Genomic DNA, 25,349 nt, shown 5'->3' with positions numbered 1-25,349 from the left:
TCAGTGTACATTTTGTTGTTTAAGCTATCTAGTTTGTGGTCATTTATTATGACAGCTCTTGAGAACTAATACACCAGACTTCTTTTATTTTTTGCTTCTTTCTTTAATTTATTTTTTAATTAAATGTATTGGGGTGATGTCAACATAAGAAACATCCAAATGTGTAAGTATTTTTATGAGTTTATTTGAGCTAAACTGACAACAATTGCCAGGAAGCAAAATCTTAAGGGATTGAGGAAAAGCTCAAGAGAATGTCAGTTATGCACCTTATTTTATACATTATAATTAAAGGAAGAGGTGTAAGGATGGTGATACTTTAGGAGGAGGGGAGAAAGCCAAGCGGGAAATCTCTAGGATTGGATAAAAAGTAAAATGAATAGACACATACTTCTTTTACATTTGTGGGTATAGAATAGTTAACAATCAATAATTACTCTGATAATGATAACAATGATGGGATTTGTTGTCTTTGCTCTAAGGCAGTGGTTGTGCTTTGAGGGGTCTGGAAAAAAGCAAATTACTTTGATATTTCAAATGTGTGTTTTCAGGTGTGTTATCATAGATGCAAAAAAAAAAAAAAAGACAGCAGGCAGGCTCAGTTAAAGTGAAGATTGACCTTTGTGACTGGTTTGGTTCCGTGGATAGAGCATCGACCTGGTGACTGAAGGGTCCCAGGTCGTAGGATCGATCCTCAGGAGGCAGCCGATCAATGATTTTCTCTCATCATGATGCTTCTATCTCTCTCTCCCTCTCCCTTCCTCTCTGAAATCAATAAAAATATATTTTAAAAAGAAATAGCATATCGTTCCCAGGTCTCCATTAGTACTTTTGGAAAACCCAGGTGGGGGACCAGTGCCTTTTTCAAAAGGAAAAGCTGTCGAATGGGGACAGCTGTCAGTTTTCCCTCATCTGAGCTTTGCCAACTCAGGTGCCTCGGGAGAGATCAGTGTAGCATATCCAACTGGAGCAGGCCACACCTCAGACCTGAGTGCTTCCCTTTCTGCTCTCTGACAGCCGGTGCCAAACCCTACCACCAGCCTCCTCCACAGCAGAGCCCAGCCATGAAGCCTCGGCTCATTGTGTTTGTCTTTCTCCTCTCCTGGGAACCAGCGCTGGCAGGTAAAGTGGAAATCTTCCTCGGGGGTCCTTTCTAGAGACAAGCAATTCCACTAAGCAAACCTATGCATGTCCTCCCACCATGGACCCTTTAATTTTCAAAGGTGAAAAAGCATCAAGCAGCTTTGATGTCAGCGAGGTCTGAACTTGCATCTTGGCTCTCCAACTTGTTAGCTGTACCTCTGTAGGCAAAAGCCTGAGCTTCTCTGAGCCTCAGTCTCTTCACTTAGAGAACAGAAATAATAATACTAGCAAGAATTAAATGGTATAATGTATAGCATATGCCTAAAGTAATATGTGCAGGACCTGACTTATGAGAAGTACCATTATATTTTCATTAGTGATGTCCCATTTTATTTTGCCACTAGTTTGTCTCTAGTTCAGGAACATATCTAGTCATACTAGTCAAAACCAGCAAGTGGTGATGACATTTTAAGCCTCCTAATATGCGGAAATTGCGTAAAGTTACTATTTGTAGATGCCTTAAGTACATGGTGGAGCAGATGTGGAACTGCTTGTTCCAAGAAAATTAATGAGGTCCTATGTGATAAAAGGCATGAAAGACTAACTGGCCTCATGTTCTGACTTTAGAAATCTCATCTTGAATATTCTCCTCACTCCGTGGAATCAATTCAAATGCATATGTTAGATGGTCCCATTTAATTTCTCACCCTCCCTGCAGTATTCTCTAGGCAAATGAACCAGATTTTCAGATCATATAACTCAATGGGCTGAAATTAAGAATCCCTAGGATTCAGGCCTTTTAAAGCTCTTAGTGGGACCGATTCCACTATGGTTTATGACGACAGATCTCCAGACAATTGCATGTAGTCTATAATATTCCATTTAGTGTCTTATACATTCCCATGGCTAGTCTTTTTCATAGGACTTTCTCATCTCCTATGCAGACCATTACATTTCATCTCTTCAGGCTTCCTTCTTGCCAGCTAAATAACCCTGATCCCTTCTTTTTTCCTATAGGACAATTACCCTCCAGGGCATGATGACTTGGATAGGGTATGCATTGGCTCAAAATATTTACACATGGACAAATACTGGCACTCTTGTCCTTTTAACGCCTTCTTACACGTGAGCATGAAGAAACATTCATATTTTAATGATCCTGTGGAGTAGCATGTCTACAAAATTGTAAGCCCAGCTCTAATGCCTTGGGCTCTAATAAGAGATCCCAAATCTGATTTCATACATAGGTAATTTGATGGTTTCAAGTTATTATTTGACCAATTTAGGCAAACTTCCAAGTTACTAATTGTCTTAGCTCAGACTGACATAACAAAATACCACAGACTTCATGGCTTTAAAAAAAAAAAAAACTTTATTTTCTCATAGTTCTAGAGGCTGGAAAGTCCAAGATCAACTGTAGGTCGATTCAGTTTCTGATGAGTTATATTTTCTGCCATCTTCTTTCTGTGTCTTCTACCAATAAGTCTACCAGTCCTATTAATTTAGGCCACAAATCCTAATGCATTAGGGCCTCACTGTTATTACCTTTTTTTTAATTATTTATTGTTGAAAGTATTACATACGTCCCCTTTTTCCCCCATTTATCTCTCCCAGCCATCCCCATTATGACCTTATTTAATTACCTCCTGAAGTCCCAATCTCCAAATACTGTCACACTGAGGATTAGGGTTTCAACATATGAATTGGGGAGAGAGGGCTGCAATTCAATCCATAGCACAAGCTACCTTTTTTTCAATCAGAATCTATTAGAATTAATTAAATTCTATCAGAATCAATTGATTCCAACAGAATCAGTCATTATGACTAGTCCCTTGGAATCCAGTGTAGTAAAAAAAAAAGGGGGGGAGGGCCTTGTTATTTTATAGTCCAAACAGGTCTATAGTAAATTCTCCTTCCATTCATTGTCTTTCCAGGCTTGAATCCAATATCATCAGAAATACACCAGAAATGCTATGGAAATGGCATCTGCAGACTCGAGTGCTATCGAAGTGAAATGTTAGTTGCCTACTGTATGTTTCAGCTGGAGTGCTGTGTGAAAGGAAACCCCGAACCCTGACATGAGAAGCCAGTGAATGTCAAGTACCTTGAAAGCCCTGACCACCCCCATCTTTCACACGGCCAAGGAATGTATACTAAACGGTGGCACTGTGATGTGCCCACACCTGTTAAACTTTAGCATTTTTTATAAGCCTTCAGATTCTTAAGATTTTGGATTTTTTTTTTCAATTTTTTTTATTAAGGTATTATATGTGTACATATCTTACCATTGCCACCCCCCACCCCACTCCAGATTTTGGATTTTTAAAGCTGGCCTACAGCTTTCCTAAAAGCAACTAAGCTTCTCAGGAAAACACCTTAGAATACATTTTTCCACTTCAAAATGATATCCGGGCTCTCCTCAGTGCCTATTTATCTCTTTACTCATAGAAAGGATATATTGATTATTCAGAGAGGCTTCAAATTATAAAAACGTCTCTTTATACTTAGGCTCTACCATTCCTTCAGCTCCCCACTTACCTTTTCTTTGCTCCTCCCATCTACAGAGGAGCAGATCTGTCCTGGCCTCCTGTTGACCTTGTGCATCTCTCACATAGAACACATAGGCAAGGCCTAACTGCAGGCTGGCTTGAGTCTTGACTGGGCCTGACCCTGCAGTTCTTCTTGACACACAAGGAGAAAGGCCATGTAGTGATGGGCTGCCATGAGACAGGTTCTCAATCACCTTCCTGGTTTCAGAGAGTGAAAGCATGGAACTTTCCACCTCAGCCTGCTTAGGGTCCAGGCTATGAGACCACTTGGCTATGGTGTAAAGTTATCTCCTGAGCAGCAGAGTGGACCACCACTTCTGCTGCCCATCATCTGGCCTCTCTGGTGGGGTATCATCCTGTGAGACTAGCTGCTAACACCATGCTTTGATGCGTGTGTCAGTTAATAAATTATCTAAATCCATCTGGATTCATTGTTTTCTTTGTCAGCCAAACTTATAAAAGTACTATAAGCTTGGTGCATGAAATTCATGCACTAGATGGGGGGGCCTCAGCCCAGCCTGCATCCTCTCACAGTCCAGGACCCCTCACTCCTTACTGCCCGCCTACTGGCTGCTCCTTACTGCTAGGCTCACTGCTCCTTAGTGCTCGCTAGTCATAAGCCTGGCTTCTGGTTGAGTGGCACTTCCCAAATGGGAGTGCACAGACCACCAGAGGGCAGCTCCAGTATTGAGCGTCTGTCCCCTGGTGGTCAGTGAACATCATAGCGACTGGTCGTTCTGGTCGTTTGATTGTAACGATCCCTTGGGCTTTTTATTATATAGATAACAGGCCAACCTAGCAACTTGCATTGTGCTGGTTGTCTTACTGACTACTGTGATGCTATTGAATGTCTACCCAACTGCTCAACACCATTAACCCATATACAGATGCTTGAGTGTGGAAAGACTGCATGTGCTGCTCAGGAAGAGGGGCGGGGTGGCAGAGGGGGGTAGAGATTCTGATTGTGTAGCTATTTTCTTTCGCTTCAGTGTTGAATACAGTTTGGACTTTGTAGTAATTCTGAGAGTGTAAAACTCTAGCTGCAAAGAGCCAACTGCTGACAGGGTATAGGGCAGAGGAAACAATGGCTAAGTCCTGGCCTAAAATGACAGCACTGCCTTTCCAGCCTCCTTGCTGCAACTGGGAAGAGATGAAGGAATAGTAGGTGAAAAGGAATGAGGGGTTGTGAGGTGTTCTACCCTCCCAGACATTGTTCAGCCTGTGCTAAAATCCAGTACTGTGTTAACTGGGGAGATCCTAAGAATATAGTAGAGTGTGTCTTTCTCTCAGAGGCCCATACTATGGAGTCATTAGGGGAGATAGGTTAAATACAATGGTATGAGAGATGGCCTGGAATGGTAACCTCGGTTGTTAAGTATCCAGAGTATGGAATGTATCAAGACAGGGCCCAGGAAAACTACCATGTTCTAAAGGAGGCAGGGGATTCCATATATATATTTATTTCAGAGAGGGAGAGAAAGACAGAAACATCCATGATGAGAGAGAATCATTGATCAGCTGCCTCCTGCATAGTCCCCTTCCTCTCACCCCACCATTCCCCACCCCCCTGGGGATCAAGCCCACAACTCAGGCATGTGCCCTGACTGGGAATCAAACCATGATCTCCTGGCTCATAGGTCATCGCTCAACTGCTGAGCCACACCAGCCAGGCTTATTTGAAGAACACTGAATCTTCTGGAACTGCAGCCTCATAACATCCCAGACAGCCTTCTTTTACTCTTTCACTTCAGATGTATGTTCTCAAGACACAGATAAACTAAAACTTGAAAACAATCCAGTAATTATTGGGAAAGTTGAAGTATCACTTTCCACATGCTAACCTGACAAGCTCAGGGAAGGCCTGCATGGAAGTCTTGAAAACTCAGAGACCTAAAGTAACCACAAAGGATGGTCTGAAATTAAACTTTAACTAAAAGCAGTTATGGTGGGTAGTTGCATCCTCAGCTGGTATCTTCACTGACAAAGTCAACCTTTACCTTAACTGAGCCCATCTGTCTTTTTGCACCTAATATATCATACCCTTGAAATGTCTGGGTAACTTGTAACTTCCCTTTTTCTGGACCCCTTGAGGCACAACCTAATGTGCCTGGGCTCCAGGACAGAGACCACAAATTCCTTCATTGTTATGTTAATTGTTCCTGCACCGACCTAAGTATGTGTCTATCATTTTACTTTTTATCCAATCCCAGGGGGTTCCCTGCTTTGCTTTCTCCTGCCTCTCTAGTCTATCACCACCAATGGATTTCATGTAACCCAACTACATCCCTTTCCTTTGATTGCAATGTATAAATACAGATGTAACCCGCCATTCTCCAGAGCATTATCTCAATTCGTTGAGGTTCTGCTTCCTGGCATATGTCGACAGTTTGGCTCAAATAAACTCACAAAAATTCTTTACAGGTTCTAATGGTTTTTTATGTTAACACTGGATATCACTCTCTGATATCCCATTCATCCAGCAGCAAAAATTGCATTGTTTCAAAGTGATAACTGGTATGTCTAGAATTTGTAATTGAGATTTTGAGAAACCTCAAGGGCAAGAAAGAGTTATGTCTTCTGGCAAAACCCCAGTATTGTCTAACATGAGCCAGTATTTCAATCTAGAATGAAGTGTCCTTATCTCCTCACTCTGTATAATAAAGGCTTCATCATAGTGTGTGTGTGGGGGGGGGGGGGGGGGGGGGGGTGTGCAGGCTTGAAAGAAAGCTTCTTACTTAAATAAAAAGTGGAATTGATGTCTCTCGTTTAGCTAAGGAGCTGATCAACTTGAACTGACCCTTTAAAGATTCAGAGATCACAGCAAGAACCACAAGATAGATTTTAACTCTGCCTTCTCCTTTTGCTTATCTTATCCACAGTGAGTCAAGATAAGGTAGAGGGGGGGAAATCCATTTGTTTTCCTAGTATTCTGAGTGACTCTCTTTACCCACTTGTTTCCCATAAGCCAGAGAGACAGAGACATCTTTATCTTCTCCCCTTCACATATATATATATACTAGCTTTCCCGTTGCAGGAAAAAAATCCTGCAATAGGATTTCCTGCTGCACTCTACCCTGCCTCTGTTCCTCCCTTGTTCGCCCGCCTCACCTTCTCCTCCAGCCCGCCCGCATTTCCCTTCTCCCCCGCCCCGCCTCCGCCCCTACCTTGTCCCCAGCCTCACCTTCTCCTCCAGCCCGCCCGCATTTCCCTTCGCCCCCGGCCCCACCTCCACTCCACCTTTATCACCCGCCTCGCCTTCTCCTCCAGCCCTCCCGCGTTTCCCTTCGCCCCTGGCCCCGCCTCCACTCCACCTTTATCACCCGCCTCGCCTTCTCCTCCAGCCCACCCGCGTTTCCCTTCGCCCCCGGCCCCACCTCCGCTCCGCCCGCCCCGCCTTCTCTTCCAGCCCTCCCTTGTTTTCCTTCACCCCTGGCCCCGCCTCCGCCCCGCCCTTCTCCTTCCCCCGGCCCCGCCTCTGCCCCGCCCTTCTCCCCCGGCCACGCCTCCGCCCCGCCCCCCCCCGCCCCCACCCACCCACCCCCCCCCCGCTTGCTTGCTTCTTCGAAGCTTTACTCCCTTCTGCAGCTGTTGGCTTCTTTGGACGCTGTCTTGATATGCAAATTAGCCGCCATCTTTGTTGGGGCAATTTGCATATTCATCCTGATTGGTTGGTGGGCGTGGCTTGGCTGGTGGGCGTGGCTTAGGTGTAGCGAAGGTGCGGTCAATTTGCATATTTGTCTATTATTAGATTAGATATATATATATATATATATATATATATATATATATATATAATTGATTTCAGAGAGGAAGGAGAGGGAGAGAGAGATAAAAACATCAATGATGAGAGAAAATCATTGATCGGCTGCCTCTTGCATTCCCCCCACTGGGGATCTATCCTGCAACCATATCCCCATAACAGGAATTGAACCATGACCTCCTGATTCATAGGTTGACACTCAACTACTGAGCTACACCAGGCAGGCTCCCCTTCTCTTATCTCACAGAATGGTGGAATGGTCCCTGTGGTTTGAACTTGTGCTGTAATGAGCTATAAGGTAAAAATGATCATGTATGGCTTGATTAATTAAATTTAAATCCCACAAAGAACAGCATTTGGGTTTTCTGATTCTTTCTATTCTAGAACACCTTTTTCAAAATGTACTGTGTAAATTGCATTGCATTTGCTTAAGTACTGGAAACCCTCATTCATTTGTATATTTACTTGAGTTTGCAATTCTTCTCTTCTGAGTCAAACTATGAATTCTTTGTTTTATTCCAAAGAGAAGTTCCTTCTCATTTCCAAATTAATTATACTTCTAAACTTTCCTCAAGTATGGAATACAGGTCCAACTGCATAGGCAACTTCCTTGAGAATGAAGTTAGCTGTCCTTTATAAGCATAGCTACCTATAATTTCTTTTTGTTTCCACTTCAATGGAATATTCTTTGCAACCCTTCCCTTTGAGCCTGAATCCTTAAAGCTGAAGTGAATCTCTTGTAGCAGCATATAGTTGGGTCTTGTTTTTGTTATTGTTATTGTTTGTTTACTTGTTTGTTTTATTTGGCTTTGCTTTGCTTTTCTATCCTTGCAGTCACTCTGACCTTTTGATTGGAGAAATCGATTCATTTTCACGTAGATTATTGATCTATAAGGACTTACTAATGCCATTTGCTTTCTGGCTGTTTTGTAGTTCCTCTCTTGCTGCCTGCCTTTGTGAATTGATGCTTGTCAGTGGTGGGCTCAGATTCCCTTCTCTTTATCCTCTGTGAATCTACTATCTGCCTTTGCTTTGTGGCTACCATGGGATCTACATAAAACACTTTCTAGATTTAACAGTCCATTTTGCTGGAAGCAACTTTGATACCATTGTAATAATCTGGGTATTATTCACATGAAAGGAGTAAAGGGAAGACTAGATAATCCTGGTTTAGGCATGCCATTTATATAGCTTTGCCAGAAAGCTGCAATCTAACACTCTCCAAGACTGTTCCCTACTCATGGATGGGGGAAGGGACTGGATAATAGATCTAGGCCCATGAAGGTCTGGGTGACATGGGAAGATGCTTACCTGACAGTCACACCTGGAAACAAACCAGTGGCCAGAATAGGCATGGCCACTGCAAGAGCTCAAAACCTCAATATTTAAACTCCTAGACAAAGGGAGCTTGCTTGAGCTCTTGGTTCTTGGCCCTCTCGCTCTCTTGGGATTCCTAAAAGCAGCAAGAAAAAATGCAGGTGCATTCTCCTGTATTCGCCCATGTGGCCGTCAGCCATGTGGACTCCACACCATGGATTAATGGACTGAATCTGGACTCAATTCACTAGACGGGGCTGCAACATGGAACGGAAGCTCTGGACACTGGTCCTGCTTTTGGCTCTAAAGGAACACTTACACCACCTTTTTCTGGACTGGTTTAAGGGACATTAGAAACTGAGGAATGTAACTACACAAAATAAAGTCTTTTACTACATGTCATTCTCCCAGGGGGAACTTTGAAAACACTTATTTCAGCAGCACCCCAAGGACCCCACTCTCATCAGCGAGGAAGGAATTTGATTCTCTGGCAACAACTTAACCTTAATCACCTACAGAAAATGTACCTGGCTCTACCTGATTTGGCTCAGTGGTTAGAGCATCAACCTACAGACTGAAGAGTCCTGGGTTCTATTCCAGTCAAGGGCACATGTCCGCATTGTGGACTTAATCCCCAGTAGGGGGCATGCAGGAGTAGCCAGCCGATCAATGATTCTCTCTCATTATTGATGTTTCTATCTCTCTCCCTCTCCTTTTCTCTCTGAAATCAATAAAAATATTTTTAAAAATAAATCTACCCTTTTATTTATCCTCTTTTATGTTTGTGATATCAGAATTTACCACTTTTTATATTGTGTATTTGTTAAATTTATAGTAGCTATAGTTATTTTGACCTTTATACCATAGTTAAATGGTTAGCACATCATCATATTGCAGAATTTGAGTTTTCTAATTCTGACAGTTTATATATCTATGCCAAAGTATTGCATATTTTCATATATTTTCATGTAACTAGTTAGTCTCTCTTTATTTCTGTTTGAAATAGTCCCTCAGCATGTCTTGTAAGACAGGGATAGTGGTGAAGAATTGTCTCAACTTTTACTTTTCTGGGAAAGTTTTTATTTTTCACTCACTTCTGAAGGATAACTTTGCCAGACAGAGTATGCTTGGCTGACATTTGATCTTTCAGCACTTTAAATATATCATATGACTTTCTCCTGACCTATAAGGTTTCTGCTGAGAAATTCACTGAGAACCTAATAGGGTCCTTTTTAGGTTACTTTTTTTATCATGCTGCTTTTAGGATTCTCTCTTTGTCTTTGATTTTTTTTAATATACTTTTATTGATTTCTTAGATGAATGAAGAGGGAGAGAGATATAAAACATCAATGATGAGAGAGAATCATTGATCAGCTGCCTCCTGCATGCCCCAGACTGGGGATCAAGCCCACAACCCAGGTATGTGCCCTGACCAAGAATCAAACCATGACCTCCTGATTCCTATGTCAATGCTGAGCCATGCCAGCCAGGCTGTCTTTGATTTTTGACAGTTTCATTATAATGGGTCTTATGGAATATCATTTTGAATCAAAATAATGAGGATATCTATTAGCTTAATGAATTTGGATATTAAACTTCTCCTCAGCATGGGAATTTCTCAGCTATTATATCTTTAAATAAACTATCTACTCCTTCTCCCTTTCTTTTCCTTCTGGAACTGTTATAATTCTAATATTTATTCTTTTAATGGTACTCCATACATTATGTAGGCTTTCTTTGCTCTCTTTTTTTATTTTCTCACTATAGGCCTGGTGCACAAAATTTGTGCACTGGGGGGGGGGAGGGGTCCCCTCAGCCCAGCCTGTGCCCTCTTGCAGTCCAGGACCCCTCGCTCCTTACTGCCTGCCTGCTCACTGCTCCTTAACACTCGGCTCACTGCTTCCTAGTGCTGCTGCAGAGGCAGGAGAGGCTCCCGCCACCGCTGTTGCACTCACCAGCAGTGAGCCCGGCTTCTGGCTGAGCAGGACCACTGGTGGTCAGTGTGCATCATAGTGACCGGTCATTCTGGTTGTTCTGCCATAACAGTCGCTGATGCTTTTATTATATAGATAGTTCTCTTCTGACTGGGTTACTTCAAAGTTTCTATTTTCTAATCCACTGATTCCATCTTCTCTTTGAAGATAGAGAATCTTGCTTTTGATGCTCTTCATTTTAATTTTTTTAATCTTATTCATTTATTCTTCACCTCCAGAATTTCTATTTGGGTGTTTTGATGGGGTTTTTTTTAAATGATTTCTAGCTCTTTGTTATATTTCTCATTTTGTTTGTGTATTGTTTCCTGATTTTTTAAATTGTCTTTCTGGGGTTGTTAGGTTTTGTTTGTTTATTTGTTCGAAGTTCACTGAGATATTTTTAATTATTTCTAAAGTAAATTGCAGATCCTTTTGTCTTTGGGTTCAATTATTAGAGAATTATTGTGATCTTTTGTGATGTCATGTTTTCTTCATTTTTCATGTTTCTTGTTTTGCATTTCTTATGTTAAATCTCAAGTAGCAGTGTTCTCCAATCATTACTAGCTGTCTTCACATGGAAAGTATATTTTGTTGGTCTTGTTTATAGCTGGGAGGTTTTCTGACTTTATATGGATATATTTGCTCCATACTTCATGCATCCTATTGTGGAAGAATTCTTAACCTTGTGTGTCTCCTCTCAATGTTACAGTGCACCAGGCTGACCACTGAAAAACTCTTTAAGTTTTTCCAAAGATGGCACCACAGCTCAAGATTGTGATTTCTCCCTTACCCACAAACTTAGCTTCTTTTCTGTGCATACTTCCTGTCTACAGAGCTCATTCTCAACACCACCATCAGGAGTGCTTACAAGAAGCTGGCAACACAGTCAGGAGAAATGTGGGGTTGACACACAGACCAGATGAAGAATCCTCAGGTGAGGTATTCCCAGTGGCTTATGGGCAGGCTTCCTGTCGGAATCCAGAATAGAGTCTGGAGAAACAACATCTATTTAATTCATTCACATTGAGTCTGCCTCTTTTCTAGTAACCACCCTAACCCTGGTCATGGAGATGTATTTTGGAAGCAGATAACTTGTTGTCTGTACCTACTTTTGATGCTATTTAGATGAGATTTTGGACTTAAGAGTCATGCTGGAATAAATACTAGCTTTTGGGTATGTTGGGGTGAGATGAGTATATTTTACATGTGAGAATGACATGAATTTTGGGAGGCTATAGGGAAGACTGTTATAGATTGAATCGTGTGCCTCCAAAAGACATATGGTGAAGTTCTAACCCCCAGCTCCTCAGAATGTGATCTAACTTAAAAATAAGGTTGATGCAGATTTTCAGATAAGGTCATTAGGATGGTCCCTAATTAAGTATGACTGATGTCCTTATACATAGGGAAAGTTGGACACAGACACATGCAAACTAGGAGAATACCATGTAAAGATAAAGACAGAAATTGGAGTTATGCTTCCATAGACCAAGGAATGTCAGGAAACCACCAGAAGCTGGGTGAGGTGCATGAAACAGATTCTCTCTCACAGCCTTTACAAAGAACCAGCCCTGTGGATATCTTACTCTTACACTTTCTAGCCTCAAGACACTGCTATAATAAATTTTCATTGATTTGTGCTACTATGTTATGGGAATCCTAGCACACTAATAGAGGGAGTAACTGCTATAGTTTCTTTGGGGGTGATAAAAAGTATTCTAAAATATATTATAGTAATGATTGCACAACTCTGTGAATATACTAAAAACCACTGAATCATACACTCTAAAGAGATGAATTTTATGGTATTATAGAATGTGAATTATAGATCAGTAAAGTCATTTAAAAAGAAAACTAGCTCTAGCTGGTTTGGCTCAGTGCATAAAAGTTTTGGCCTGTGGACTGAAAGGTCTCAGGTTTGATTCTGGTTAAGGGCACATGCCCAGGTTGCAGACTCGATCCCCAGTAGGGGAGTGCAGGAGGCAGCAATCAATGATTCTCTCTCATCGTTGATGTTTCTATCTTTCTCTCCTTTTCCCTTCCTCTTTGAAATCAATTTTTAAAAAGAATAAAAAGAAAACTAAATGGACAACTAACCCATGTCTGAGAAACTCCACTCATGGGTATTGACCCAAGAGAAATCAAAGCTTATTTTCACAGAATTATTTTTACAAGAATGTTCATTGCAGCTTTATTGCAATAGCCAAAAATGTGGAAGCATTTTGATGTGCCTCAAGAGAACTGATAAACAAATTTTATGAAGCCATAAAATACTATGCAGCAATAAAAAGGAATGGACTGTGGATATAAGCAACATCATGAGAAAAACATAAAAATATTATCTAAGTGAAGGTAAAATCCTTACACAAGAGAGTATGTACTCTAATAATAACATACATATAAACTTCTAGAATAGACAAACTTAACATATTGTTAATATGAAACATAGCAGAAATTGTTGCTCAGAAAATACAAGTTGGTAGCAAATATCAAGTGAAAGGGGAATGAGGGAACTTTCTGGAGTGATGTAAATATTTGAGATCTTGATAAGGTTTACATTACATAAGTATATGCATTTGTCAAAGCTCTTAGACTGGTCCACTCAAGATCTTTGCATTTCATTGTATGTAAATTTTGTTTTTTTAATATATTTTTAAAAAGCTAGTTCCTGGCTGATGTTGCTCAGTGAATAGAGTTTCGGCCGAGGACTGAAGGATCCTGGGTTCAATTCCAGTCAAGGGCACATACCTTAATTGCATGCTCGATCCTGGGCCCTGGTCAGGGGTCATGTGGGATGCAACCAAGCAATGTGTCTCTCTCACATTGATGTTTCTCTCTCTCTCTCTCTGTCTCTCCCCATTCCTTGCACTTTCTCTAAAAATCAATGGAAAAAATATTCTCGGGTGAGGATTAACAAACAAAAAGGAAAACTATTAAACTCCAAGTAATAATATAATTCTGGGGTAATAATATAATTCTAGGGACAGGTGACTGATGTTTGTAACTTACTTTGAAATGCATCCAAGCAGTTAGATGGGTTGTTCCATATACTTTTTACATCCATTGAAGTGAGGTCTTTGTGTGGAGTTGGAAGGCTGCTATTGACCTTAATCTACTGGCATAAGTTCAGTTGTATGTGGAGAAGGGGATGGATATAAGGGGGACAATTTTTGCAAAGATTCCTGGAAGCAGAGAGGAATATGGACTCCATAGGATGGTATCTTTTTCCCTTCAAGCCACATAAACATCTTCCTGAGTTGTGTGCAGAAGAGATTGCAGGAAGTAGCAGTAAATGCTGTTTTCAAAAGAGACTCTGTGAGACCTGAGACCATGAGCCGCATTGATTTAATGCCTAGGTAATGAAAAAAAAGTACAGAACAGGGATATTTACCCTACTTTAGTATGGATCAACATAAGGCTGGCTCAGTGAAGCCTACACAGAATGTGGAAGTCCTTTCTTTTTCCCAATAATATGGAAAGTCATCAGTGTGAATATGACAGCACCAACCACAATGGCAGCTACAGTTAAATTTCAGTGGTAGAATTAAAATACCAATGGTATATTTCATGACCTGGAACGAACTCTCCAAAACTGGAATTTAAAAAAGACCCCAAATAGCTGCAGCAATCCTGAGAAAGAAGAACAAAGTAGGTGGGATCTCAATACCAGATATCAAGCTGTATTACAAAGCCACTGTTCTCAAAACTGCCTGGTACTGGCACAAGAACAGACATATAGATCAATGGAATAGAATAGAGAACCCAGAAATTGACCCAAACCACTATGCTCAATTAATATTTGACAAAGAAGGCATGAACATACAATGGAGTCAAGACAGTCTCTTCAAAAAATGGTGTCAGGAAAATTGGACAGATACATGCCAAAAAAATGAAACTAGACCACCAACTTACACAATACACAAAATAAACTCAAAATGGATAAAGAACTTAAACATAAGACGGGAAACCATAAAAATGCAAGAGGAATCTACAGGCAGCAAAATCTCAGACATATGCCGAAGCAATTTCTTCACCGATACAGCTCCTAGGACAATGGAAACTAAAGAGAAAATAAACAAATGGGACTGCATCAAAATAAATAGCTTTTTCACAGCAAAAGAAATCCTCAACAAAACAACAAGAAGGCCCACTGCATGGGAGAACATATTTGCCAATGATATCTCCGATAAGGGCTTAATCTCCAACATCTACAGGGAACTCATACAACTTAAAAGGAAGATAAACAACCCAATCAAAAATGGGCAACGGACCTAAAGAGATACTTTTCGAAAGAAGACATAAGGCCAAGAGACATATGAAAACATGCTCAAAGTCACTAATCATCCGAGAGATACAAATCAAAATGACCATCTCACACCTGTCAGAATGGCTATCATCAACCAATCAAAAAATGACAAGTGCTGGTGAGGATGCGAAGAAAAAAGAACCCTCGTGCACTGCTGTGAAGAAAAAAGAACCCTTGTGCAGCCACTGTGGAGAACAGTATGAAGTTTCCTCAAAAACTAAAAATGGAATTCCCATTTGACCTAGTGATCCCACTTCTAGGAATATATCCCAAGAAACTAGAAACACCTATCAGAAAGGATATATGCACCCCTATGTTCATAGTGGCACAATTTACCATAGCTAAGATTTGGAAATTGCCTAAGTGCCCATCAGCAGATGAGTGGATTAAAAAGCTGTGGTACATCTACACAATGGAATACTACGCTGTGGTAAAAAAGGAGTTTTTACCATTTGCAACAGTATGGATGCTCAATTCTATTGGTCATCAGTGAAATGCAAATTAAACCACTATATGTCATCACTATTCGCTCCCCCGCCCCCCCCCCCCAGGATGGAAAAAAGAAGCAGAAAATACTAATTGTGGAAAAGGATGTGAGCAATAAGAACTCTCAAAAACTATGGGTGGGAATATAAATTGGTTCCACCAATTTGAAAGACAATTTGGCAATATCTACTGAAACCAAGTATATGCATGGCCTATGACTATCAATGTCACACCTGGCTATATAGCCACAGAAATGCTTGCATAGAAGCCTCAAAAAATATGTATAAGAATGTTCATCACATAGGCTACCAAGGAGACAGAACTGAACCTCACATCACCCTGCTTGGCCCTGGAGAATGATTGGTTAGCTAGAGATGGGTAAGATTCCTCAGGGAAGGAACAACCTAAGACAGGCACAGTCACAGAGGGGCCATCAGGAGAGAACTTGGAGGTCAACAGAGATGGGGCACAGACCCTCAACCCCCCAACCTTGCAGGGGCCTGAAACCTCATCCCTTCAGATGGAGGTCTCCTGCCCACATGGCTGCTTTGCTTCCCACACCCAGCTCAGATTGGGACCCAGGTAACAGAGACTTGGCCAACAGCAGCTGCCCTATAACTAAATCCAGCCTAGCACCAGGAATGCTCAGGGCCTACTCAAGAATGCAAATAATCTTTTCCACTAATATTTACAGGGTAAACTAAGATTGTTGGTAGAGTATTAAATTTGACAGTAAAATAGTAATCAAGTTTTCAGATTAATTTAAATAGGCTAATTGAAATAAATGAATATTCAAGAAAATTTAATTGTACTGAACAAAAAGCTGTTCCTAAAGTAGTCACTAAAATTTCTATTGGTAGTTCATCTCATGGTAAAATTCTTGAACATGCAATGAACCTAAAGGAATCATATTTTTGTGCAAAAATTAAAATTTAAAGTTATCAAGACTGCATTATAAAATTTACAAAAGCTTCCATTAATCAAAAAAGGGGGGATAGTAGGGTAATATCATGTAAGGAAAAATATCCTATAAGTAAATTACATCTAGAAAATTTTTACTTTACAAAATTAATTTTCATTTGTAATGCTAACAGCAAGACACCTATGAAAAACACACATGGTGTCTAAATAAGACAAAGGAAAATCATTTGGGCAAAAATAAAAAGGATCCCAAATCAATTATATAGAAAAGATTCCTTTATTAACTTTTGGTTGAGAATATGTTTGTATATTTTCAGAAAACAACTCCAAGACCAGGTGCATTCCTACAACAGAGAGGAATTGACAGGTCTGCTCCAACCACGAAGACAAGAGGAGAAACAGTCCAGAGATGAAAGACGCTGACTACGCCTTGCCATGCGAGCAGTCAGAAGCTGTGTGTCGCTGCAGGTTGCCTAGAACCAAACCAGAGAGGGTCAGACCTACATTGCTACCATGTGCCCACCATCCAGATATCATTGCTGGCATGTACACATAAGAAACTGTTTGACATTGAAACAGGGACTCAGAACTGTTGGACATTGAAATTGGGACTCAAACATTTTTTGTTATTATATGTTTACTAGTGGCCCGGTGCATGAAATTCATGCATGTGGGGGTGGGAAGAAGGGTGTCCCTCAGCCCGGCCTGAACCCTCTCCAATCTGGGACCCTTCAGGGGATAACGGGTAGTTGGACATCCCTCTCACAATCCAGAACTGCTGGCTCCTAAACTCTCACCTGCCTACCTGATTGCCCCTAACTGTTTCTTCCTGCCAACCTGATTGTCCCTAACTGCTCCCCTGCTGGCATGATTGCCCCTAACCACCTCTGTCTTGGCCCCGCATCTGGGACCCAGGATTCCCTCCTCCAGCCAACCACAGGCACCAGGGATCCGGGCTTCCCTCCCTCTGGTCAGCCATAGACACCCAGGCCAGCTGCAGCCACAGGAGATGCTGGGCAGGTGCCTTTGTCGGGGCTGCAGCCTTGTGCTGGCACCCGGGACCGCAGGGTGGGCAGCTTCTACGTCTCCCAGGCCACAGCCAGCCAAAGGTTCTGGTGCCTGGGACTGCAGGGTGGGTGGCTTCTCCGTCTACCAGGCTGTAGCCAGTTGCAGGTGCTGGTGCCTGGACCACAGGCGGGTGGCTTCTCCGTCTCCCCTGGGATGCAGTGTGGGTGACTTCTCCGGCTGGCTGCGTCCTGGGATCATGAGGCAGGTGGCTTCTTCGTCTCCCGAGCTGCAGCTAGCCTCAGGTGCTGAGGCCCAGTTTCTCTGTCTCCCCCAGGACGTGGGGTGGAAGGACATGGGGCGGACGGCTTTTCCAGCTGGCTGTAGCCTGGGATCACAGGGCAGGCAGCTTCTTCTTCTCCCAGGCCGCACCCATCCTCAAGCGCTGGGGCCCACTTTCTCTGTCTCCCCCAGGACGTGGGTCAGGCGGACGTGAGGCTTCTGCTGCTGTCTGCGGCCTGGGATCACAGGCCCAGAGTGGCTGGGGGATGGGGCTGCCACCATCTTTTCAAGTTAATTTGCATACTCACTCTGATTGGCTGTTGGGCATAGCAGAGTGACAGTAATTTGCATGTTTCTCTTTCATTAGTGTAGATTTCTAATCTGCAGAGGCAAGATTTTTTAAAGGAAAGAAATGGGGGGGAAAATAGATACAGAGGCAAAGAAGCATTGAACAGACTGCCAAACTACAGCAGGAAGGCAGGGGAGATTGGGGCGGGGGGGCTGTTGGAGATCAACCGAAGGACTTGTACGCATGCATATAAGCATAACCAATGGATACAAGACACTGGCGGGGGTGGGGGGGCAGGTGAGGGCATGTACTGGGGGGTAGGGGAGGCCGGGGGCAGGCCAATGGGGGAAAAAAAGGAGACATATGTACCACTATTTGTAACAATAAAAAAAAGAAAAAGAAAAAAAAATAAACTGAAAAAAATAATAAAAAATAAATTTAAAAAAGAATGTTCATCATAGCACTATTCCACAAGACCCCAAAACTGAAAACTACACAGATAGCCATCTACACTAGAATATTCAAATAAATCGTAATGTATTCTCCAATATAATACTATACAACATTGAGAATGAATGAACTAAATTACATCAAAAATATAAATAAATGTCATAAAAATAATGTAGATTAGAAGAAGCCAGATGCAAAAATGTACCTACTGTATAATTCATTTATATAAAATTCTAAAACAGGTCCCAGGATTTACGGTATTAGAATTCAGGCCTTTGTCATCCTGACTGGGATATAGGAATATTCCTTTCTTCACCTGAATGCAACAGGTTCCATGGGTGTGTTAGATTTGTGAAATTCATTAATATGTTCGCTTATGATTTGTACACTTTTCTGATTGTATAGTAAACTTCAAAAAAAGGTTTTAGGACACTTTAATAAGGAATAAATTAACAACAAGAAAAGTACTGAAGACAGGAAATTTAACTAAGAGGTTATTTCCATAAGAGACACAATGAATGCCCTTAGAGAGAAACGCAGCAGACACAGAAACATGAAGAGGCTAAGGCCATTGTTTTAATGGGATGATGCAGCTGAGAAGGATCTGGGTCCCCAGAGGAAATCAGGGAGAACCTCAGATACAACTATTTCCCAACTATAACAGGTAAAAACTTTTTGTTTATGCAACACAGATATTTCGTTTCACAAAAAATATGATATTCTTCGTTTCGGCCACATGTTCTCCTGCAAGAACCTTTGAATCGCCAGCATGAAGAAAAGAGGCCTCTTACATATGCATTCACTCCACTTCTCACTGCCAACAGAAACAAAGGTAAATAAATGCACAGTGTCCTGTGGGGTCATGGTATCGTGGGTAAATTAGATTGTAGGCTATACTTTAGAACTTTCTCAAAGTAAATTGAACAGGATCAAAACCTCCCAGGCATGTTACAGCTGGATGCTGCTTTTTCAGTTGCTTTGAAGTTATTTTCCAGAGACCCTGTCATAAGTCTTTAGTTCCCATGCTCCCCACTTACATGTGCAGGTCACAGAACCCAGCAGATTCAGCTTGGCACAAACTGCAATGGAAAGACCATTGTGGTCCTGGTCCGGTAGCTCAGTTGGTTAGAGCATCATCCTGATACGCCAAAGTTTCAGGTTTGATCCCCAGTCCGGGCACATACAAGAAGCAACCAATGAATGAATAAGTGAAACAATAAATCTCTCTCTCTCTCTCTCTCTCTCTCTCTCTCTCTCTCTCTCCTTTCCTCTCTAAAAATCAATAAAATATTTTTAAAAAAATAGATCATTGTGACCTAAAGTATTTCCAGGAGTTTTCAAGAGGCCCCAATCCAGGAGGCATTCAGGGTCTGAGATAGTACCAGGCAGTTTGAGTGCCACAGTGTTCGTTTGAAGAAGGAATGATCACTGACCCAGAGTTACGGAAATCTGTGGTTCTGGCCCTGCATTCCCAATAACATTCTCTGTGACTTTTTGCCAAGTGCCTTACTATCTGCCTTGGCTGAATCACAGGGTACGTGAAAATGTCTCAAGGGATAATGAGTGTGAAGTGGTTTGAATACCTAAAACACATATCTAAATCTGTTGCTAGTATTTTTCCTAACCTTAAGGCCTGGGTGCCTCTACAAGCTGAGGAGTAGGGGAGGAGGGGGAGGAAGGCAGTTTAAGAAGGTCCGATGGCTCGGAGTCACTCCACTGAATTATCCACTCTATGTGCTGCTAAGCCTTACCAGTCTCTCCACCTGGCTGGCCCATGGGCTTTGTGGTGTGAGGTTAATCAATTTGCTATGACCACAGGCCATCTGCAAACAAATTTGCCCTTTAGTCCCAGGGGATAAAGGAGTCCAGTGGAGACACAATGCAAAGTGTCCAGAGGTCCTGCCATCCAGGCAGCAGCAGCACAGCAGCAGTCTCAATGCCATCCTTTGTGCCTGTCTTTGGAATACTTCTGCTTGGCACTTAGTGCTACCTTTTGAATATGCAGGTTGAGGGCCATGGGTAAAAGCTGCAGACCCCAGCAAACCATAAGCAAAACAGCTTTAGAGGACCTCTACTTTAGTGACTTAAAAGGACCCTTCTCCATACTATCAAGTTGCTGGCTTCTGTCCAAAGAACATAAATGCTGACCTTTCTAAATGATGTTCCATAGGATCCCATTATGCTGTAAGTACATTTGAACAACCAGCTCTGTATGCTGATTCCACTCAGTATCAAATTTGCCTTCATTTATAAGACTGTGAGAAATCATGCGGGTAACTGACTTTGGAGTGCAAATTCTAAGAGTCCTAAAGAAACAGCCTCTCCCCTCCCCCCCAAATCTTACCTGACCGCTAAAGGTCTCATGCTTTTGCTCCACTTCTGCTGATACCATCAGTCCAACTTTCCCCTCTAACTTTACAAACTCCCCAGACCAAAGTCCAGAACCCCTTTCTTCTCTGAAGAGATCCACCTCCTATGTTGTGTCCTTAGCACCTTCTCTCCATTCCCTGGGACAGCCCAGAGCATCCCTCTCTGCTCACATCCCTCTCTGCTCCTGCTTTCTCCATCCAAGTCCTGCTTTTCTTTTCATTCTTCTAGAACCTCACATCCTCTTTCCCTTCACTACTTATAATTCCACATGGAGGGGATTCCATTTTACCTGGTGGAACATAGGAGAGCAAGACAAGGACCACAAGGACCAAGAGTAAGCTCCTCATGGCGGAAGCAATCAGCAAAGGGACAGCTCAGAGACAAGCGAGAGTCACTCCATATGTAGCTCCTGAGAGATGAGGGGCTGCCTGGCTAGTGAACCTTTCAAGAACAAGAACACCTGCTTGCTCCACTGAGCAGGCCAATGAACTAAAGGTCTGACTTTGAACATGACGTCCCCTCATTAAAACACACTTCCTGAGCGCCACTTACATGCTGCCGACTGAATTCATACTGTGTCAACAGCTCCATTCTAAGCCCTAGTAGGATGCTGTGTAGGTATCTTTGTATCTTCATTCTACATCCATTTAACAAATGCCTATAGTGTGCAAAGATCCATAAGGTTACCTTGTATAATTTACAAAGTGCTCTCAATCTCACATACAGAAAGAAAGGAAAAAAAAAAACAGGTAGATATTATTCTCCCATTTTAAAAGCAAATAATATAAGGCTCAAGTGGGATAAATGACCTGCCCAAGTTGCCACGGATTGTAAATGGAAGCAACATGACTTACACACATGTTTTGCTTAACTCCTGAATACAGGGTTAATGTATGGCCCAGCCCAGTTCTAGTGCAGCTCTGATCTATTTAGAGATATAAGAGCATGGAAAAATCCCTTTAACATCACCAACGTAAATCTGGGGAGTACACTGAGCCTTACAGGTCCCAACTGAACATATGTTATATGCTGAGTAATGTGAGATTTACAAGGAATTTATGACAGAACTCTTGCTTTTGGGGAACTAAAGGTCAACAGTTTGATAGCTTACAAAGTGTTTTAAGCTTTATGAAATCTCCATCTGATATTGTACAAAGACTATAGAATCCAGAGTCAGACAACTGACTTCTGATCTGGACTCAGCTTGATGGGTTTTTTATGAGAACCTTACTTCACCTCTCTAAATATGTCAGCTTTCTCGCCTGTGAAATTGGTTGTATACCCTCAGTGCTACCCATCACCAAAGCTTGTGTTGCGGTCAAATAAAATAACTCTTGTAAAAGTCCTTTAGCCGAAACCGGTTTGGCTCAGTGGTTGTGCATAGACCTATGAACCAGGAGATCATGGTTCAATTCCCGGTCAGGGCACATGCCCAGGTTGCAGGCTCAATCCCTAGTAGGGAGCATGCAGGAAGCAGCCAATCGATGATTCTCTCTCATCATTGATGTTTCCATCTCTCTCTCTCCCTTTCTCTCTCTGAAATCAATAAAAACATTTTTAAAGTCCTTTTAAAATGTACATTTAAGGGACTGTTAGACCCATATAACAGAAGAAGACATCTAAAAATAGAGATGGGCCTGGTGGGCATGGCTCAGTTGTTGAGCATTGGCCTATGAACCAGGAGGTCACGTTTGATTCCTGGTCAGGGCACATACCCAGGTTGCAGGCTCCATCTCCTGTGAGAGTTGTGCAGTAAGCAGCCAATCATTGATTTTCTCTCTTACTGATGTTTCTATCTCTCTCTTCCTCTTAGAAATCAATAAAAATATATTTTTAAATAAATCCTATACAATAAAAGCCTAATATGAAAATTGTCCCCTTGACCGGGAGTCCTGTTGGGAGTTAGACCGCTTGCTATGACGTGCACTGACCACCAGGGAGTGGCGCAGAACATGGCGGACATTGGAGATGCTGTGCTGGAAGCAGGTGGCAGTGGAGGTCCCAATGGGCCCCAAGGAGAGTAGGACCAGAGCGGGATGGTGGAGCAGGTGAGTGGACGGTGCCAGGCCAGGGCGGGTATGAGCCACTGGTCACTGGGTGGGGACCCAATCGCCCCGCCGCTGCTGGGCTCCCAAGTGCTGAGGGAGCAGAGCTGGGACCTGATGTCCCACCAATCCGATCCCAGTGCGACCAGCAGTGGTGGCGCCACCCAGCTCCCTCAGCACCTGGGAGCCAGACAGTGAATACATGTGCAGCAGGGCAATTGGCGATTGGTGGGGCGATTGGGTTCAGAAGGCAGCAACCAGCAGGGGCAGTGGGGCTGCAGCCCTGCTCCCTCAGCACCTGGGAGCCGGGGCGGCAGCAGGGGCCATAGGCTCGATCGGCCTTGCAGGCGGCAACTGGCTGGAGTGGCGGGTGGTGGGTGGCAGGGCCAGGCTCCCAGGCACTGAGGGAGAAAAGGCAAATAGCAATAGTAAAATATTTCTTCTAATTATTTTCCTTTCAATGTGCATGAATCCGTGCACCAGACTAGGCCACTAGTAAATAATAAAACTAGAGGTGATACAGATAGGGTTCCAACTGGGAGAGTGGAAGGGCTAGGACAGGAACCAATGTTTTCATCACTCTGTCTTATTAGTTTCTCACCACTATATATTAATATCCTATCTAATAAAAGAGTAATATGCAAATTAACCATCACTCCGCTATACCCACAAGCCACGCCCACCAGCGAATCAGGAGCGACCATGCAAATTAACCCAACCAAGATGGCTGTGGCCATGGAGCTGGAGAGAGCAGGAGGCTTGAGTTGCCCCCGGCAATGGAGGAAGCCAAGCTTTTCACACACCCTGGCTGGCCTAAGTCTCCACTCAAGGCTATAAAATTTTAATTATAGAAGATAAATAAATCCCAACAAAAATGGCTGTGGCCACAGAGCAAGCAGGAGGCTTGGCTCCACTCAAGGCTACAAAGTTTTAATTATAGAAGATAAATAAATCCCATATACCAGGGCCTCCACTTGAGTTGCCGGGGGGCGTGGCCGGCCTGAAAACCACCACAGGCCCCTCACCCAGGCCGATCCCCACCCCAAGGGAAAACCCACCCTGATCCGGGACACCCTTCAGGGCAAACCAGCTGGCCCCCACCTCCACCCGTGCACCAGGCCTCTATCCTATCTAATAAAAGAGTAATATGCAAATTGACCATCACTCCAACACACAAGGTGGCTGCCCCCGTGTGGTCAAAGATGGCTGCCCCCATGTGGACACAAGATGGCCACCACAAGATGGCCAGCAGGGGAGGGCAGTTGGGAGGGACTAGGCCTGCAAGGGAGGGCAGTTGGGGGCGATCAAGCCTGCAGGGGAAGGCAGTTAGGGGTGACCAGGCCAGCAGAGGAGGGAAGTTGGGGGCGACTGGGCCTGCAGGGAAGGGCAGTTGCGGGGGACGCAGGCCTGCAGGGGAGGGCAGTTAGGGGCAAACAGGCTGGCAGGGGAGCAGTTAGCATCAATCAGGCTGGTAGGGGAGTGGTTAGGGGGTAATCAGGCTGGCAGGCAGAAGCGGTTAGGGGCAATCAAGAAGGCAGGCAGGCAGGCGAGCAGTTGGGAGTCAGCAGTCCTGGATTGTGAGAGGGATGTCCGACTGCCCGTTTAGGCCCGATCCTACCAGGGCAGTCGGACATCCCTCACGGGGTCCCAGATTGGAGAGGGTGCAGGCTGGGCTGAGGGACACACACCCCGAGCATGAATTTCGTGCACTGGGCCTCTAATAGACATATAAATAAAACTGCAGAACACCAAAGACAAAGAGAAGAATTTAAAAACAGCCAAAGAGAAAATAAAAAATGTTTAAAAAGAAGTGAAAGTTGGAAATAAGAACAGCAACAGTGGAAGCCAGGAAACAATGGAATAACATTTACACAATGCTGTCAACTTAGAATTCTGTAACCAGCAAAACTATAAATTGACCGACCAGTGGAATGACCAGTGGAACTACCGGTCACTATGATGTGTACTGACTACCAAGAGGCAGACACTCAATACAGGAGCTGCCCCCTGGTGGTCAGTGTGCTCCTACAGGGAGAGCACCAATCAGCCAGAAGTTGGGCTCATGGCTGTCTCCCACCTCCGCTGCAGGCAGGCGGTAAGGAGCTAGGGGTCCCAGATGGTGAGAGCCCCGGACTGTGAGAGGGATGTCTGACTGCCAGCTTAGGCCCAATCCCCAAGGGGTCCTGGACTGTGAGAGGGCTCAAGCCGGGCTGAGGGACCGCCCACCCCCCCCCCCCCAGTGCATGAATGTCATGCACCAGGCTTCTAGTATAATTATATAATTATGTAATTCAATCACTTTGGTAGAGTCTTGTTTTCTTTTTTTTTAAAATATATTTTATTGATTTTTACAGAGAGGAAGGGAGAGGGAGAGAGAGTTAGAAACATCGATGGGAGAGAAACATCGATCAGCTGCCTCCTGCACACCCCCTACTGGGGATGTGCCCACAACCAAGGTACATGCCCCTGACCGGAATCGAACCCGGGACCCTTCAGTCCACAGGCCGACGCTCTAT

The 25,349-nt window shown here is 43.2% G+C and overlaps 2 protein-coding genes across 2 annotated transcripts; one reads left to right on the top strand and one right to left on the bottom strand.

The window, feature by feature from the left end:
• Nucleotides 1-1,061: 1,061 nt before the first annotated feature.
• DEFB134 (defensin beta 134) lies at nt 1,062-3,157 on the top strand. Its single transcript, XM_028159582.2, has 2 exons — nt 1,062-1,119; nt 3,015-3,157. The coding sequence occupies exons 1-2, from the start codon at nt 1,062-1,064 to the stop codon at nt 3,155-3,157; spliced, it is 201 nt and encodes a 66-aa protein (XP_028015383.1).
• Nucleotides 3,158-19,004: 15,847 nt separating this feature from the next.
• DEFB135 (defensin beta 135) lies at nt 19,005-21,177 on the bottom strand. The gene is made up of 2 exons (XM_008150854.2): nt 21,078-21,177; nt 19,005-19,232 (listed from the first exon to the last, which is right to left on the bottom strand). Exons 1-2 carry the CDS (start codon nt 21,133-21,135, stop codon nt 19,063-19,065), a joined length of 228 nt encoding a protein of 75 aa, XP_008149076.1. The 5' UTR covers nt 21,136-21,177; the 3' UTR covers nt 19,005-19,062.
• Between the last annotated feature and the right edge of the window lie 4,172 nt (nt 21,178-25,349).

The sequence above is a fragment of the Eptesicus fuscus genome, chromosome 6 (assembly GCF_027574615.1).
Source record: "Eptesicus fuscus isolate TK198812 chromosome 6, DD_ASM_mEF_20220401, whole genome shotgun sequence".
Taxonomy (NCBI): Eukaryota; Metazoa; Chordata; class Mammalia; order Chiroptera; family Vespertilionidae; genus Eptesicus; species Eptesicus fuscus.
This window is presented reverse-complemented; position numbering and strand designations above follow the sequence as displayed.